The sequence below is a fragment of the Phalangium opilio genome, unplaced genomic scaffold, assembly GCF_054372755.1.
Source record: "Phalangium opilio isolate 3A_F unplaced genomic scaffold, DU_Popi_V2 ptg000017l_1, whole genome shotgun sequence".
In the NCBI taxonomy this organism is placed as follows: domain Eukaryota; kingdom Metazoa; phylum Arthropoda; class Arachnida; order Opiliones; family Phalangiidae; genus Phalangium; species Phalangium opilio.
The window spans coordinates 1,476,509-1,491,760 of NW_028324151.1; the positions used below are offsets into that span (position 1 = coordinate 1,476,509).

At 37.0% G+C, this 15,252-nt stretch overlaps 3 protein-coding genes across 3 annotated transcripts; 2 read left to right on the forward strand and 1 right to left on the reverse strand.

Annotated features, from left to right (window-relative positions):
* The first annotated feature begins 2,375 nt into the window (after positions 1–2,375).
* Positions 2,376–6,565, forward strand: LOC149702292 (uncharacterized). The gene is made up of 4 exons (XM_089867103.1): positions 2,376–2,662; positions 6,104–6,138; positions 6,211–6,340; positions 6,417–6,565. Exons 1-4 carry the CDS (start codon positions 2,578–2,580, stop codon positions 6,563–6,565), a joined length of 399 nt encoding a protein of 132 aa, XP_089723229.1. The 5' UTR covers positions 2,376–2,577.
* A 44-nt stretch (positions 6,566–6,609) lies between these two features.
* Positions 6,610–9,479, forward strand: LOC149702293 (uncharacterized). The gene is made up of 4 exons (XM_089866076.1): positions 6,610–8,485; positions 8,549–8,827; positions 8,914–9,135; positions 9,214–9,479. Exons 1-4 carry the CDS (start codon positions 6,653–6,655, stop codon positions 9,406–9,408), a joined length of 2,529 nt encoding a protein of 842 aa, XP_089722202.1. The 5' UTR covers positions 6,610–6,652; the 3' UTR covers positions 9,409–9,479.
* Positions 9,480–9,539: 60 nt separating this feature from the next.
* On the reverse strand, positions 9,540–13,465 carry LOC149702294 (uncharacterized). Its single transcript, XM_089866075.1, has 4 exons — positions 13,270–13,465; positions 12,593–12,961; positions 12,414–12,510; positions 9,540–12,254 (listed from the first exon to the last, which is right to left on the reverse strand). The coding sequence occupies exons 2-4, from the start codon at positions 12,782–12,784 to the stop codon at positions 9,634–9,636; spliced, it is 2,910 nt and encodes a 969-aa protein (XP_089722201.1). The 5' UTR covers positions 12,785–12,961; positions 13,270–13,465; the 3' UTR covers positions 9,540–9,633.
* Positions 13,466–15,252: the final 1,787 nt, after the last annotated feature.

Sequence of the window (15,252 nt, forward strand, 5' to 3'; positions counted from 1 at the left end):
GATCCAATTAATGAAATGGCTTCTCACCTGATGTTAACGTTCAGATTTCGAAAAACATAGTGCGCCAGTATACCCAAGGGTGGCAAATTAATAGCAAAAGGTAACTTAAACACTCCGTTTGCTGCTTTCGGTCCCTAATTAGAAGCAAAATGAATGAATTTTAAACTATTACAAACATAAATAATTTTAAAAACTTACAAATGGAATTAGCAACGTAAATACATCCGAAGAATTAGACATGATTTCAAACTGGACGCGTAACCAACTGTTGAGGGCCTTTCCCGGATAATCCAAGCTAAGTTTGAGCGGTCAAATACGCATTCGTCATCGAGGGTCAAAGACAATATTAAACCTATAAATGGATTGTTTTAAAGGTAAATCAGGCAACGATGCGAAGAAAATTTCAATTTACAAACTAAATGATAATATTAACTTTGTCCAAAAACGTTAATACGATACAGTCTATTAAGATCATGATGATTAAATCAATATAAAAATGGATAGAGATTTTGGTGAAGTACGCTACACCATGGAAAAGTTAAAACGATTCGTAACCTTTGTCTAAATATTAACTGTTAGAGACGCGGAACGAAATGAAATGAAGCGTACGGGTTCCTTTTAAACAAAGAATGTTAATATTAATATAACATCATTTATATTGAAACCTCAATTTAGATTTTAAATATTAATGAAGATTAAAGTTTCGTTCGATAATGCTTCGTTTAAACAGAAACCCCCCTACTTTCCCACTATGCAATCAGCTAAATGCTATTTGGGAAAAACAAGTAAAGATATCGTCGCTTGAAAACATGGAAGTTCCGTGCAACTCAAACTGTATTACTCTCCGAATTTTAGGCCTGTTTACAATTCTAAACTTTATCTAGGCCTACATAAAAAATGTCATCATCGGTTTTCAATATTTAAACTATTAGCAAGGCAGATAACCCACCGACGCGATGAAAATTCAACTTTCCAAACTAAATGACGCTGTTTTTCTATATCCTAACATTGACTTTGGTCAAAATTGTTCACACTCTGATAAGAACATGATGATTAAATCGATGAATAATGATTAAGTTCAAATTTTCAATTTCATATATCGCGTGCTATACATATACGGATCAAGTAGTAACAGTTTTTCTCGACATGCGTTGCAACTTGCAATAATTACTCGACTTATCTAATTAGTATTAATAGGATTGAATATTAAATAATTATGTACGATTTTTTCACAATGAATCAATCGATAACATCGTTGAAATCATTTCGAAGTCGATCTCGATTATTATTACCACGATCGATACTAAGATTCCGTAGATACAAATTTGTAACGTGGACCAGTCGAAAAGTAGTCGCTTCGTTTGCATGGGTCAAGTTTTTCGTGTCTGTGAAGATTCGAATTAAATATATTAATAAGTTAAATTTAAATAATATTCTCGATTACTTACAAGTAATCGGCAAGTTCCAGAATTTTCCTGTTCAGATTACTGAACAAAGGGTCGCTTTACTAATCTTTAATTTAAACACACCGTTCAGGAGCGATTCACCCTCATGGAGAAGAACTTTGTATGTGTGGTTGTGATGTGACCTACTGCTAAATATTGGGGTTGAAAGTTTACCGTTTCAACTTGTATACTTACACGATGAGAGGGTTTTGTTATTAAATTGGAAGCTAAGAGTGTTTTAATAAATTGGAAACAAAGAAGGCAATATATCGGTGCACTTTGTTTTATTGACACCGATATATTTGAATACAAAATATTAATAATAGATAATATTCACGCATCGCTAAAGAGGTCATCCATCGATTTACCTATAACGAAAATATTCACCGTTCATTATCAAGATTGAAGATATTAACTAAATTAAACATTTCAATCAATCATACTTAATTTTTAAAAGCAAAATTAAGGAAGAAAACATCCACTTCTCTATCCAATCAACTAAACACGATAAAATAATAAGAACAAATGATATGACATGATAAGTTTTATTAAATTAAAAACCTTATTATACAAGTTAAGTCTATCCAAGAGTTACTAAAAGATTTAGATACTTAAACGCTTTTCATTATAGAATCAAATAAAACCATTTAATGCACTTTAAAATTAAATACTGTGTTTTCCTGGGAGTTGTTTTTTGGCAAACATAACCCAGAACACGTAGGAACCACTCCCACTTCGTATTAATTATTTGGAACAAAATAACTTTCGTAGAAAAAGGTAAATATATTATAAAAAATCCGAGATATTTTTCCCATCGGAAAAGAAGTCTCTCTGTTGGTAGTAATATGGGCCAGTCGGCCAATGCCCGCCGGTCTTCTTTGACGGAGAAACGAAATCGTCTCCGAATCTTCAAACGTCTCTAGACTTCTTAAAACCAACATCAAATCAAATTTATTCTTTGAAGGAAAAAGGGGCTGGCGTTTTAAAATAACTCGCCTTGACATTGACTCCCAGAATAGTTCGGGATAATTGAAATCTTTCTTCGCCAGTTTCTCACACGTTTCTTTGGAGTTGTTCTTTTAAGACACTCGTTGTCGTTCACTTTGACGAGAGAGGTTACGAAACAACCGAGATGAAAGGGTGCAGCGGGTGCTGGACTTCCACAGTTGCTACCCTAATGAAAGCAACCGTATTATCAACCTTGGTATTGACCTTGGGTAAGTCCATTTATTTATTAATTTTAAATTAATTAGGATTAGAATTAAGTCATTATGGGAATTTGCATGGGGTGGACAAAAGTGTCCAAAATTTTATGATAAATTAAATAAAGTTTTTTTTTTCAAATCGCGTGAAACTAGGAGCTAATTGCTTAATTATTTTTAATTAATTTCTGGTGAATTAATTAGTGATCAAGGGTAATTAGATGCTGATAATTTTTGCATGTTGCTACCTTAAAAAATAAGGGCTTACATGGATAATTTAATGTCTGAAATATATTAAAAATATTCATCTAAACGTTTTCGTAAAATTCATTTATTATATTTAAATATATTATTGATAAAGGTAAGAAATTAGGTAAAGATGCGCCTTACAAATGAACGCTCCATTTATAAAGATAATTTGTTTACGCAATTAACAAAGAAACATCTCCAATAAATATTTTGTCCATTAAAAAAATTCCAATCATATAGGCGGTTTGACAAAGTAAATTAATTTTGAAGTAAAATCCGTAATAAGGCCGGTGACTAAAAGAGCACCTTTATGGACTGAAATATACATTTTCCAAATTTCGTGTTAATATACTTTTCAAACGGCGATCGAAAGCGTTTAATCACCGAAGCAATATCAAAGTCAGTAATGGTTAAGTGACGTGCCCCCATTTATAGACTTACGAACTTGACTGACATTAAATTTAATGACTTTGGCCCCTTGGGGGTTACCAGAACATTTAATTTTATTATTCCTATCGAAAGTTTAAGTTCGTTAAACTTATAAGTCACCTTGAGGGTAAAGAAATAAAAGAAAAAATGAATAGGATGCGACATAAGTTAACAGCTGCGGCACGTTTCGAGGAAATAACATTATAATTACTCTATTATATCTTACATTATATAAATCACCAATGTCTATAACGTATCCTGAAAGATTCAACAAGATATTTTTGGCAAGAAAAAAATTTTAAATCCAAAAGAATGACCTATATTCAGAATATTTAATTTAAAGATTGTAATAAATTTCGTAGAGATTACTATTTTAATTTTTGGTGACATGGAAATTAAAATTTTGTGTCGATATGATATGATATGATTGATAAGAGAGACTCACATTGAATTAATAATTAATTGGGGGTAGTTAATAAGTTAAGTGAACCAATTCTACCTGTACTATGTAAAGGGATTACACTTGATGCGTGTACAGAAATAACACTGACAGACTGAAAGACAATTAACAATACATTCATCTTCAAGAGAAGGTATTATTACTAAGTCAAATCGGATTAAATTTAATTAACCTGATTGATTTAAAAGTAGTTATTACAAAGTATTGTCATTTTTCAACCCAAGTTTACGCAAATCCGCGTTGAAATGTCTTTCTTTCAACAATGGTATAATGATTACCGTCCCACATTGCTAAAAAAGAGGTAATAAATCCGCGTAGTATTTGAGAGGCTTGGCCGGCACCGAAAATGGCCAAGGAAAGTCCGGATCCTCAATTGATAATTTTGGTAGATTCCAAGACGCTCAAAGTTTATTATAGTTGTTATTACGAGTGTGATGACGGATACCATTTTGAAAAGAGATGAACTAAATATGATAATTGGTGGTTACAGAGATGATGACGAGACAATTTCATTGTAACGAAAATGATCTATTCTCTGAAACTTTTAAAGGATGTTTCTAAATAAAACCGTAATTAAGATGGTATGCAAAATTATTACCCCGGGGCTGTGAAGAATATAAAGTAAAACTTTGAACTTGATTATACGTATCAAAACTTTAGTTGCGAATCTTTTTAAGTTTACCTGTTACTGACAGGTGTACCACATGTTATACCATAAGTTCATAAGATACGATCCATAAGTTTGTAGTCTGCAATTCTCGCTTCCGTCGTTCTCGAACTATCTCGAGCTGAAAGTCTTTAGTATTACGAAGTATAGGTAGTGTCATACTTATGGAACGTATCTTATAAACTTATGGTTATACTTTAAATTTATATTCAAAACGGGTCCGCGAAATTGATTTCACAATCGAGAAGTTTTGTTTTCACTTCAATAATTGAGTAATACTATTTTTGTCGCGAATGATTTATCATAGTCTAATATCTCTTTCGTTATTTTTAACCCATTCAGGCTATAACTAATCCATTCAGTTTCACTATTTAAATTTACGCGTTGATTCGATAGTTTTTCTTCGCGCTTACTTGAATTCCAGATGCTCTTCTTTCGGCGCTTCATCGCTCATTCGTTAACAAAATACTTTCTTAAAAAAAAGCCGGCCGTTTATAGACTAGTGGCATCCAATGTTATATTCCTTATACAAATGCGGGGATCTGCTATTACTCCATACTAGAGCTCCTAACAAGTTCACGGTCTTTAATTTGTGTACAGGTAAAATCGCGTGCGCGTGAAAGTGAAATGTAACGCTTAAAAAGTGCACATGCAAGAGTATGAAGTTCTCTAAATTCAACTTTTTTTCTTGATAGTTTGGTTTGGGAGACTGAAAAACAGCAAAATCTACTTCAATTTTAATTAATTTCCTCAGAATAATCATTTAAATCAGCATTAATTAGTTAAATCGCACTCTTTTAGACTTAAATTTCAATTTTCTTCAAAAATCGAGGCAATGGTATATTTGGCGTTGCACGTTGACTTTGGTTCAACACTCCACACAAACAAAGCGTTACAAATATTCCTTAATAGTCTTTAAGGAAGTCTGATTGCCATTTGTTGTTCCAATGAATGAAAACCAAGTTCAAACTTTTCGACCAAAATAGGGAAAAACAGAATAAATTCGAATTATTTTCCCAAAATACCGAACGATATTTATAGCGTATTGATATTTTAATAAGGTCATTAAATAACAAACGTGATTTGCCCCGTGGCTCTATGGAGAATTGGCGTATTTACAATTAGAGTAAATACACACAGCAAACCTTGGAGTTGCTCGAGGTGAAGCCAAAGGTGCTCTTGCTTGAACTACTGATCATATTTTAATCTAAATTTAGCATCCATTCAATTACCTACTTTCCACCTAAATTTTGTGGCTATTAAGGGCAAGTTATTGCTCATTAAAACACTAATTATATACGCTAATTGCTTAATTTAATGGTTTCGCGTATTATTACACGCTTTTAAGGATAATTAGTTTTAAAATAGCAATATATTAAAAAGCGTCTCTTTTCATATCGTTTGATGGTGGCCTTAGTCAGAATTAAACATATTGCAATTTTTTCATCTAATGAAATGAAAATCATACTTTCCAAACTGGTTATCTATACGCGAATTATCATAATGAACCTAATTACGCGCTGCTTTTATGGTAATCGCTTATTTCGTTCTAAATGATTCGAGAAGACCCGGGCGTTAATGGCAAATTTATTTTACACTTAATTACTCTTTTGAAAAATCAAGATTGGATTTTTTTCTTTTATTTTTCTAGGCGTAATAAAGAATGTTAAATCGTCCGAACTACACGTAAGACGCCCTATTCTTAATTAATGTTTTCACAAATTTCAAAAATCCCCCTATTTATTTTCGTAACTATAGGAAGTGGTGAGTTTACCTGACCCACCAGGTGGACCCTCAAATTCCCATTCGTTTCGATCCCACCATTTCTCCGATTTGAGCGCCGAACAGTCCATTTCGAGGCCAAACCATCATAACCAATTTAATACGGGTATTAGTAATATTATTTATACAAAAATATATTACTACTTAATTACCAAATCGATTTTCATTTAAATAATACCAAGGTCAACATGATATGTCACATTATCCTCCAACTTACAACAGTCCACCAGGACCACCGCCAGGCCCACCACGAGATCATCAAGAAACTAGTAACCCTGATTCGGCTCGATTCCAATTTCAAGAGGTATTTACGTTATACGATTTAGTTTAGCCATGTAGTAAGAAAACTTTGGAAATTTTCCAGAGCTACGAGATTTCAGAAGGTGGAGGGTCATCGCACTTCGAAAGAGACCATGCGATGATGGACAGAGCGCGAGAGCAAATGCCTTACAATGGTCAAGCGCATAAAGAAATAATCAGCCATAATCTTCGCTATTTGAATGGCAATGTTTTTGGACTTCCAAATCGAGCGCTTGGAAACCGTAAACAACCTCACCACGTGGTTAACCACTTCCTAACCGAAGACTCTCAAGAATTTATCCAAGCACCTGAGAGCCAGCAAGAATTCCACATGGCTCAAGACTATTCCGGAGAGACTGTTGAAGTACAACCCTCGGAACATGAACAAATTGGCCTACATTTACACCAAGCGGAAGAACAAGTTCCCTTTAACCACGACCAGAACCAACAACCACACGAGGTCATTGAAGTTATAGTTGAAGAAAAAAGAAACCACGATCATGGACACCCCGAAGAAAGACAACCTGTACATCAAGTTCAGTATCAACAAGGTCCACCTTCAGGGCAGCAGGAAGGGCAACAACAACAGCAAGTAATTCATTACCAACAAATACAGCCAGCCCATCAAGCTGAACATAGACCGCAAGAACAACAGGTTCAGTACCAAGAAGTCTCTGTGGGACATCAACATCAAGAAAGACCGCAAGAACATGTAATTCAACTTCAAGAAATACCACCTGGAGATCAACATCAAGAAAGACCGCGAGAACATATAATTCAAGTTCAAGAAGTACCACCTGGACATCAAACTCAAAACATACAATCACAAGGGCAAGTCATTCAATACCAACAAGTGTTACCTGGACATCAACCTGAAGCCAGACCACAAGAACATCAAGCTCAGTACCAACAAGTGCTACCAGATCATCAACCTGAAGCCAGACCACAAGAACATCAAGCTCAGTACCAACAAGTGCTACCAGATCATCAACCTGAAGCCAGACCACAAGAACATCAAGCTCAGTACCAACAAGTGCTAGCAGATCATCAACCTGAAGCCAGACCACAAGAACATCAAGTTCAGTATCAACAAGTTCAACCTGGCGTTCAATACGTGGAGAGACTACCAGAACAAGAAATTCAATATCACCATGCTCAGGGTGAATCTAACCAAGGAAATCAATTTCATCATAATAACCACCAATCTAGTCAACATGGAGCGCAGGAAAATCATCAAGCAGACGAACGACCAGTCCATCACCCAAAATTAATTTACGTCACGTCCGAGGGGGCCAATCATGATAACCTTAAATACACGACATCCGACGCTAACGCGAACCGTCAAGTTACAAATGAAAATCAAGGTCAAGTTTACCAGGTTCACCAACAACCTAAACAGGGTCCAAACCATCATGAGGTATTCCATCCCATCTCTGCTCCTCAATCGAATCAACACGAATCGCAATCTAGACCGAAACATAGACCAGCTTCTAGCGTGGTTTATCAACGAAATTACTCAAACAGAGATCCATCACAACCGAAGTACGTTGTGGCGGATCCCTCGAACAGAGATCCATCACAACCTAAGTACGTTGTGGCCGATAAACAAGAACAACTCCCACTCCATAATAACCAGCAAAGCGGTCTTAAAGAATTGCAATCCCCTCAATCATCACAATTGCAATATGCTGTGACGCAAGAGCAAGACATTCACGCCAAAGAACATGATAGGGCTCCTATCAATACCGGTGTTGACCACCAATATCGCACTCACCAAGAACATAATAGACAATATTCCACTCACAGTATATCACCTCCGGCTCAGTCAGCCGAAGAGGAGAGCCCAGAAATTCCGGACGTGCCCACGAACCCCCCAGCTTATTTTAGTTCCTACAACTCTCAGAATTCAAACCAGGCCCAAGTGCACCAGTATTCCAGTCAAACAGTGAAGGTAAATGATACCCAATAATATCAAATTATTTACAATTTCCATTATAAAACTGTCCCTTTCTAGGATGAGGCCCCGCCACTCGAGACTCAATACCTCCCAAAACCAAAACCGACTCCGAAGAGACCCAAATACAAGCCAAGGCCAGGGGACTACCAGAGAAATAGGAAGTCTAAAGATAAAAATACCACACCGGAAATTTTCGCAATGACATCCGGAAGTGGTGCCATACCAGGAGAGCCCGGAAAAGACTATCCAACATACGCGTCACTACCCAAGGATCCGAAATTCAGCTGCAGAGGCAAGAGTGCCGGGTTTTATTCGGATACCCAACATAAATGCCAGGTATAAGCGTGGTAAATTTGTAAGCCTAAAACCAATGACACCTCGCCATACTAGATAAATATTAACTTGATTAAATTACCTTTAAGGTTTATTACCAATGCAGTCTGGCAGGGGATCAGCAAGGATTCCTTTGTCCCAATGGAACACTGTTCAATCAAGTTTCTCTGGTTTGCGAATGGTGGTACAACGTCGATTGCAAAAGTTCCGAAAAACATTTCGATAAAAACCGAGAACTTTATCAGCAGTCAGAACCGACAGCCGATCAAATCACGGACGAAAGCGAAAATGTGCAGGAAACAGTTGAACAAGTAATATTTAAAAAAAAACCACATTAGAAAAATTTTAAGCCTACTTTTTCACCATAGAAACGTTTTTTATTTTTGCAGGGATCTGATTCTTCGAATGAAAAACTAAGAGTTACTTCCAGATCAGTGGATATGAGGCCAAATAGAAGAAACTACGTTAGGTCTCAGCGCCAAGGGACCGCAAATAATAACAGACAGGCACGTACGAACATATATGTTCCAATTACGGCGTTTAGGAACGCCGTGAAAGACAGAAAACATCGAAGAATGGTGTAGATCCCTAAGCTGGTTGCCATTACCAATATACATTCCTTAAAAATTCGTACAATATAACATTTAAGACTGTGGATCAGTTATTTATATAAAAGTGTGTTCTAAGTAAAGTTATAAGAATTAAACTTACATTTTAAACTAATTTTGTACCGTTTTATTTAAAAGACAATTACAAATCTTTCGACTAGACTTAATTCCTTCGTGATATATTATTATTAATGTCTTACTTTACGACAACAAAGCTGGGTACCGGAAAAATGTAGAGATACCAAAGATGGAGTTTATCCCTAAACACGATGCCAATTCCCTTTTCATTCGACCACTAACATCGCATAACTTCTTGTCTTCGGTGCAACTGCCTTCTTCGTGGGAACAAAACGTTATGACTTGCGATATCCGGAAAGATATTTCCGAGCTGACTTGAGCGCAAGTAGCTCCTTGTTGAATGAAATCCTTCCAAGTTCCTAGACAATTCTTAATCCCCAAGTACAGTCGGAACGGTTTGTCAGCCACAGCCTGTTGCTTCTGCATTCGTATCTCGAAAAGCATATCGTGGTCGGGAGGTGGGAACGTTTGCGAGCAAGTATTGATAACATCCTGTAGCTTTTGGTTGGTTTCCGATGATAGCGTCCTGGTTTGCAAGTTGACTGTCACGTCGAAGATAGGTTTCCAATGAGAACTCTGCGTGCATACGACGACAACTTCGCGACGTCCATCGCAAACCACCAACTCGTCGAAACGGCCGCTGGTTAAAGACATGATCATGGTGCGTAAAAGACTCGAAAATGACGAATCAGAAGACATGGTAAAACCAATGTCCAACTTGTTGAACTTTTCCTGCAAATTTGATGATTCCAAAAGGTGTTCTTGAAACAATCGTTGAAGAATTTCGTGACCGTATCTTCCAAATATGCGAGTTTGTCTTAGACTTCCTCTAGGACACGCGGTTCTCAATAGTCGAAAGAATCGTAAAAGAAGTGGTTGTGGTACGTCTATGATTAGCGACTGAATTAATTGGTTGGAGAAAACTGCCGCGCAAAAAGAGTCCATAACGGACGCTTGGTACTCGTACTCTTGACTGGTGAACTCTTCAGATGGTAGTCCATCCGGAACCCAAGCTACTTGTACCTCTTCGACGGCTTGAGCTTCGCGTAACGCGGTTGTGATATGTTGAAGAAGGAGGTTATGATAAGGAGTGGCGATTGTGGAGTTAAACACGAATGTTAATCGATGTATTTTCTTCGTTTGGCTCGTAAGTAAGTCGGTGTATCCACGCCAAAACATGGAACTTAAATGCGCCGCAGAGTGTTCGATACGGTCATCCGAGCTGACGCGATCCAGCAAAGCCTTCAGGTTCTCGTCGGATGCCCCGCATTCGTTAAGCAAAATAGCCACAAAGGCCACGCGTAGGTTAGCGTCTTGTAAATCGTCGGGGACGATGACGTTCAAATCCAGAGGAATTATCGCCAATCCGGATGGTCCGGTTATTTCGGGAATCGTTAAGAGTTTGATTATCTGGTGCGCGCGTGGTCCTAACAATCCGCAAAGGAAAATGACAATTTGGTATAAAGTCTGAGGATCGCATTTGACGAAAATGTCTTGTATCTCGACTTCCTGTTCCTTTCCTTCGCCGGTAAACATCGAAGCTAAATACAAAGCGGCTAAAAACTCCATCAAAGACTTGTAAACAGTTTCGTAAACAATTTCGTCGGACATTCGGAAGAATTGAGACACTCTTTTAAGAATACCCATGCCAAGCGCTATTTTGCGTTCTTCCTCGTCTGGGAATACTTCTATTATCTCGCGTTCTCTAACGTGAAGACGACGATTTGTAAGGGCCGTCAAGCAAACGTATCCTAGACGCACGAAGAGTTCGTGAAAAGGCAGTTTCCCCGATTGAATGGCGCTACCCTCGGGTAAATCAACGCCAAAATGCTCGGCGCATTGTCCGGCCAGGAAATACAAAACGGACATAAATACGTCAGTCTTACGTCGAAGTTCGCTCAAGTCCTCCTTTTGATGGAGGAAACAAATTAGGGATAACATTAAGGGACATCTTCCCAACCCGTACAAATTTCCCGAGGGTCGCAACAACTCTATTTTTAAAAGTTTGGCTTTGGATGGGGCGTGCATAAAGTTTCTATTGATGTACGCGTCTTGTTGGATAGGCGAAAATCCTTTAATGTTGAGGTATTTTTGGAAAGACCTGACGAGGTTGCTCGGTTGCATGGGTCTAGTGGTTACCAGGACCGTCGCGGCGCATAGGAATGATTGGACTTCACCTTTATGGATCTTGATGACTCTCTCGACGGCGATTCTCTCGGAATTACTCGGCAATTCATCAAGACCATCGAGGATTAATAGCAGACGCGATCCGAGTCCACGAAAAGCTTGTCTGATTCTCTGTTGAATGACGCCTTGCTCCCCATTGGAATTGCAGGTTTTGGTTAATAGGTTTAAAATGGTTTCTTCCAAATTACCGGACATCAAATTCCTCAAACGGAAGAAAATCAATATTTTGAAATGAGATAAATACGAGTTGGGACTGGCGGACCAATCGTAGGCCATCTTCGTGCAGATGGTGGTTTTCCCAAAGCCGGCTTCCCCTTGAAGAAGAATTTTAGTTGGAGCTTCCTCATCCGGTTTACTACTTTTAAATATGTCTTCGGCGTGGTAATCATCTTGTCGTACGAAACGACCGGCACGGTTCAGTTCTCCGATTTCAAATTCAACAAACGAGTCCTCGGCATTGACCTTTTTATTTGGTAACCAAGGGAGAGGTTTTTGCCACGGTTCTTTAGTGCTGTACAGTTTCTTTAACGTGGCTCCGATCGTCTCGATTAAATTGTCTAAATTTAAAATAATTACTTAACTTAATTTCTGTGTGACAATGTTAAGTACTTGCGCGAGAAAGAGCTCTCAACCAATAGAATACTATGTTTATTTTATCATGGTATATTGTTACCATAGAGATAGACATTTTCAAAGGGCTATTTAAGAATTATTACCTTCTGGAGAACGGGTAGAACGTCGACCTCGAATGAAGACAGACGGTGAACCAATCGGAGTAAAGCAATCGTATTCAGGTAGGTATTGGAAGAAATTCTGTAACAATTAATTAAGAAAGAATTGCTATCCGTTCTACCTGGTAGAAAAAAAAATCCGAGATCTCGAGGGTCTATCTAACCTGAGTACTTGGTGAAGACGAAAGTTGAGTCCCCGGAGACAACTTCTCGGTTACGTAAGGACTCCCCGGCGAAGATAAGGAAGCGGGCGAGGCATTCCCAGCCATTGCCAAATCAGTTTGAAGATACAATGGCGGAAGAAAAGCCGAGTTCGATGACGGAATGTTCAATCGACTTTGATTATAATTCTCCATCTCGTTGGGATGACGGTTTTAAAAATCTTTTCGATAACGCTGTATCGTCACTTATTCGTAATTACAAAAGTTTAGGACTTTTAACAATGTGTGACAACAATCGCATTCTTTTCCAACAACAACAACCACCCGGAATTAATGAGCTTCCTCAATTAATTATGATGAGATGATCAGCGCCTAAATTATCAAATATAATTAAAGGGATAGTCAAGAAAGATAAATCAACAACTCGTTCACGTTGACCTATTCTAACGAGATCGAAATTCAAGTTTGAAAGGTCAAATTGTAAAATTTTGGGGTCAAATCTGTAGAGACAAGTCTGATATTTAATACTTATAGAGATAATCCACAATTCGAGCTTGTGAATTGCACTGGCCTTCTTAACTAACAACAACGTTTGCTCGTCTAATCTACATCCTTTCAAACTGCTTTTTGTGTCTAACGTGAACGTAGAATTAATTTAAGTGAAATAAATCAGAACCTACCTGCAATTATCACTTTAATTTAATTAAAACGGTGAAGGCGAGCAAAAAAGAAGTCGACCTCTATCTCGAGTCGCCGAAGAAAGAACCGCAATCGTTCAAATACCTCGCTAGTCTTTCTTTTCTTTCTGTCTCTACGAGATCTTATTTTGTAAAGATCGGGATCGACCTTTAGACATTCGTGACAATGACATAACAGAAAAATGGCGCAAATGATAAGACTAACACGACGGAGCAAGCTACAATAATATATGGCCTCGTAAAATCAGCTAAGTGGTGGTGGTGAATATCTTAGACTCAACTTTTTCTCAAGATGATAATTCTATTTTCCCATGGAACTTATAAATCCAATAAGGGATAGGAAAACTGTGATAGTGATTTCTTTGTCTATACAATTAGAGAGATTAAGATTGGGATTATAGTATATCAAGGTCTTTCAGTATAGGGGTTGTGAACAAATCAGGATATTTTTTTTCTTCTTGTGTATCAATACCTCTTTAAAATAATTTCAAATAATACGGTGTTTAAAGATAGGCACCATTGAGATTTCCGTAATCTCGCTACATTTGATAACTTGGTCCCAAAAAACTGCTTGTTTACTTGTCCTCTTAGGGAATAGAAAGTCCATGATTTTCTCCTCTAGGCGCAAAACGACAAGAGTAATCAAAATTGATACGTCAGTAGTTGTTATTGATATCAACAATTACAGATAATAATACCAATATCTCAGGTATAAATTTTTAAACATCTTTGAGGGAAAGGGACCGTTCACAAATTACCAGACACTTTCGCTTATCTATTTTACGCTTCAAACCCTACGCGTTTGTAATCAATTTTATAATTATTTCACATTTGTGGTCATTAAGACACTCTCTTAGAATTGACGTTATTTATGGACGGTCCCTAATTTTTGGCCGACCCTTTAATTGCTAACATGCCAGATAGATCAGATTGTAAACGTTATTATCGCATTTAACAGACATTCATTATCTTAAAGGCGGCATTGAAAACTAGAAGAATCCGGTTTAATGACGGTTTTTATGTTGAGTGTTGATTTTCACCCTTGATGACTAATTAATCTTACTTTATTATTTTAAAGAAATATTTTTATTGTTCAAATAGCGAATGATGTAACAGAACGTTTAGCTAAACTTGGACCACTTAGATAATAAACACCAATAATACTGACGATGGTTGCGGTTGTTGATTTATTATTTTTGAAATGTTAATTATTAAATAAATATAAGCCTAAATAACATTTTGATGTTTAAACGTTACCAGTCATAAGTCTTAGATAAGTTTCTAAAGTTCCTAATTAAAAGCACGAACACAATTTCTCTCCTAATTACCTCCCAGTATTCGAATCATAAACTGAGAAACCCAATTGTCATTTACAAAAAAGAGAGATCATGTTACATTATATCGAAAAAGCCATTAGGGTTTGTACTTGAAAAATTGTCATACAAAATTTAACGTCAGAAGAAACAACATCTGTATGCCTTGTCGAATTAATAATGGATAGTACTCAATGGACTGTATTCCAAGAAACAGACCGGACTTAATGATTATGCAAACATCGATTAAGCTACCTCTTAACATGAGAAATTGTCAATATAGTTTTAGGAACACTTGTTTAAAAAGAAAATAAACGTAAAACCCTTGTCATTATGGTGTTGCGAAAACATGTTAGCGTGAACAGTTACTTTGTTTCCCAACACAAAATTTAACGGTTAGTCAAAGAGCACCTGGAGTTTCGCGTAGTTTAATTCTAAATGGATTCTACTCCGAGCAATAAGCCGAAGTTAATAATTATTGTAGGTAAAACAACTGTCCACTCATCATCGATTTAACAATAAACTCAAGTGCATTTAGGTTAAATATTTATTTCCATGTTTTAAAATTCTAGGCCAGAGTTGAGTTTGAAATACGTAGTTCACTTTCCAAAACTGTACCGATAAGTCGTGTCTCTTAGAACGTGGTTTGAAC

Excerpts from the sequence above, each read along its gene's own strand:
- LOC149702294 (XM_089866075.1), bottom strand. The coding sequence starts at position 12,784 with ATGGAGAATTATAATCAAAGTCGATTGAACATTCCGTCATCGAACTCG. Across the intron at positions 12,511-12,592 it reads CGTCTTCACCAAGTACTCAG|AATTTCTTCCAATACCTACC; the intron begins GTTAGATAGACC and ends TAATTGTTACAG. Across the intron at positions 12,255-12,413 it reads TTCTACCCGTTCTCCAGAAG|ACAATTTAATCGAGACGATC; the intron begins GTAATAATTCTT and ends TTTTAAATTTAG.
- LOC149702293 (XM_089866076.1), top strand. The coding sequence starts at position 6,653 with ATGATGGACAGAGCGCGAGAGCAAATGCCTTACAATGGTCAAGCGCAT. Across the intron at positions 8,486-8,548 it reads ATTCCAGTCAAACAGTGAAG|GATGAGGCCCCGCCACTCGA; the intron begins GTAAATGATACC and ends GTCCCTTTCTAG. Across the intron at positions 9,136-9,213 it reads TGCAGGAAACAGTTGAACAA|GGATCTGATTCTTCGAATGA; the intron begins GTAATATTTAAA and ends TTATTTTTGCAG.
- LOC149702292 (XM_089867103.1), top strand. The coding sequence starts at position 2,578 with ATGAAAGGGTGCAGCGGGTGCTGGACTTCCACAGTTGCTACCCTAATG. Across the intron at positions 2,663-6,103 it reads AACCTTGGTATTGACCTTGG|GCGTAATAAAGAATGTTAAA; the intron begins GTAAGTCCATTT and ends TTATTTTTCTAG. Across the intron at positions 6,139-6,210 it reads TTAAATCGTCCGAACTACAC|GAAGTGGTGAGTTTACCTGA; the intron begins GTAAGACGCCCT and ends TCGTAACTATAG.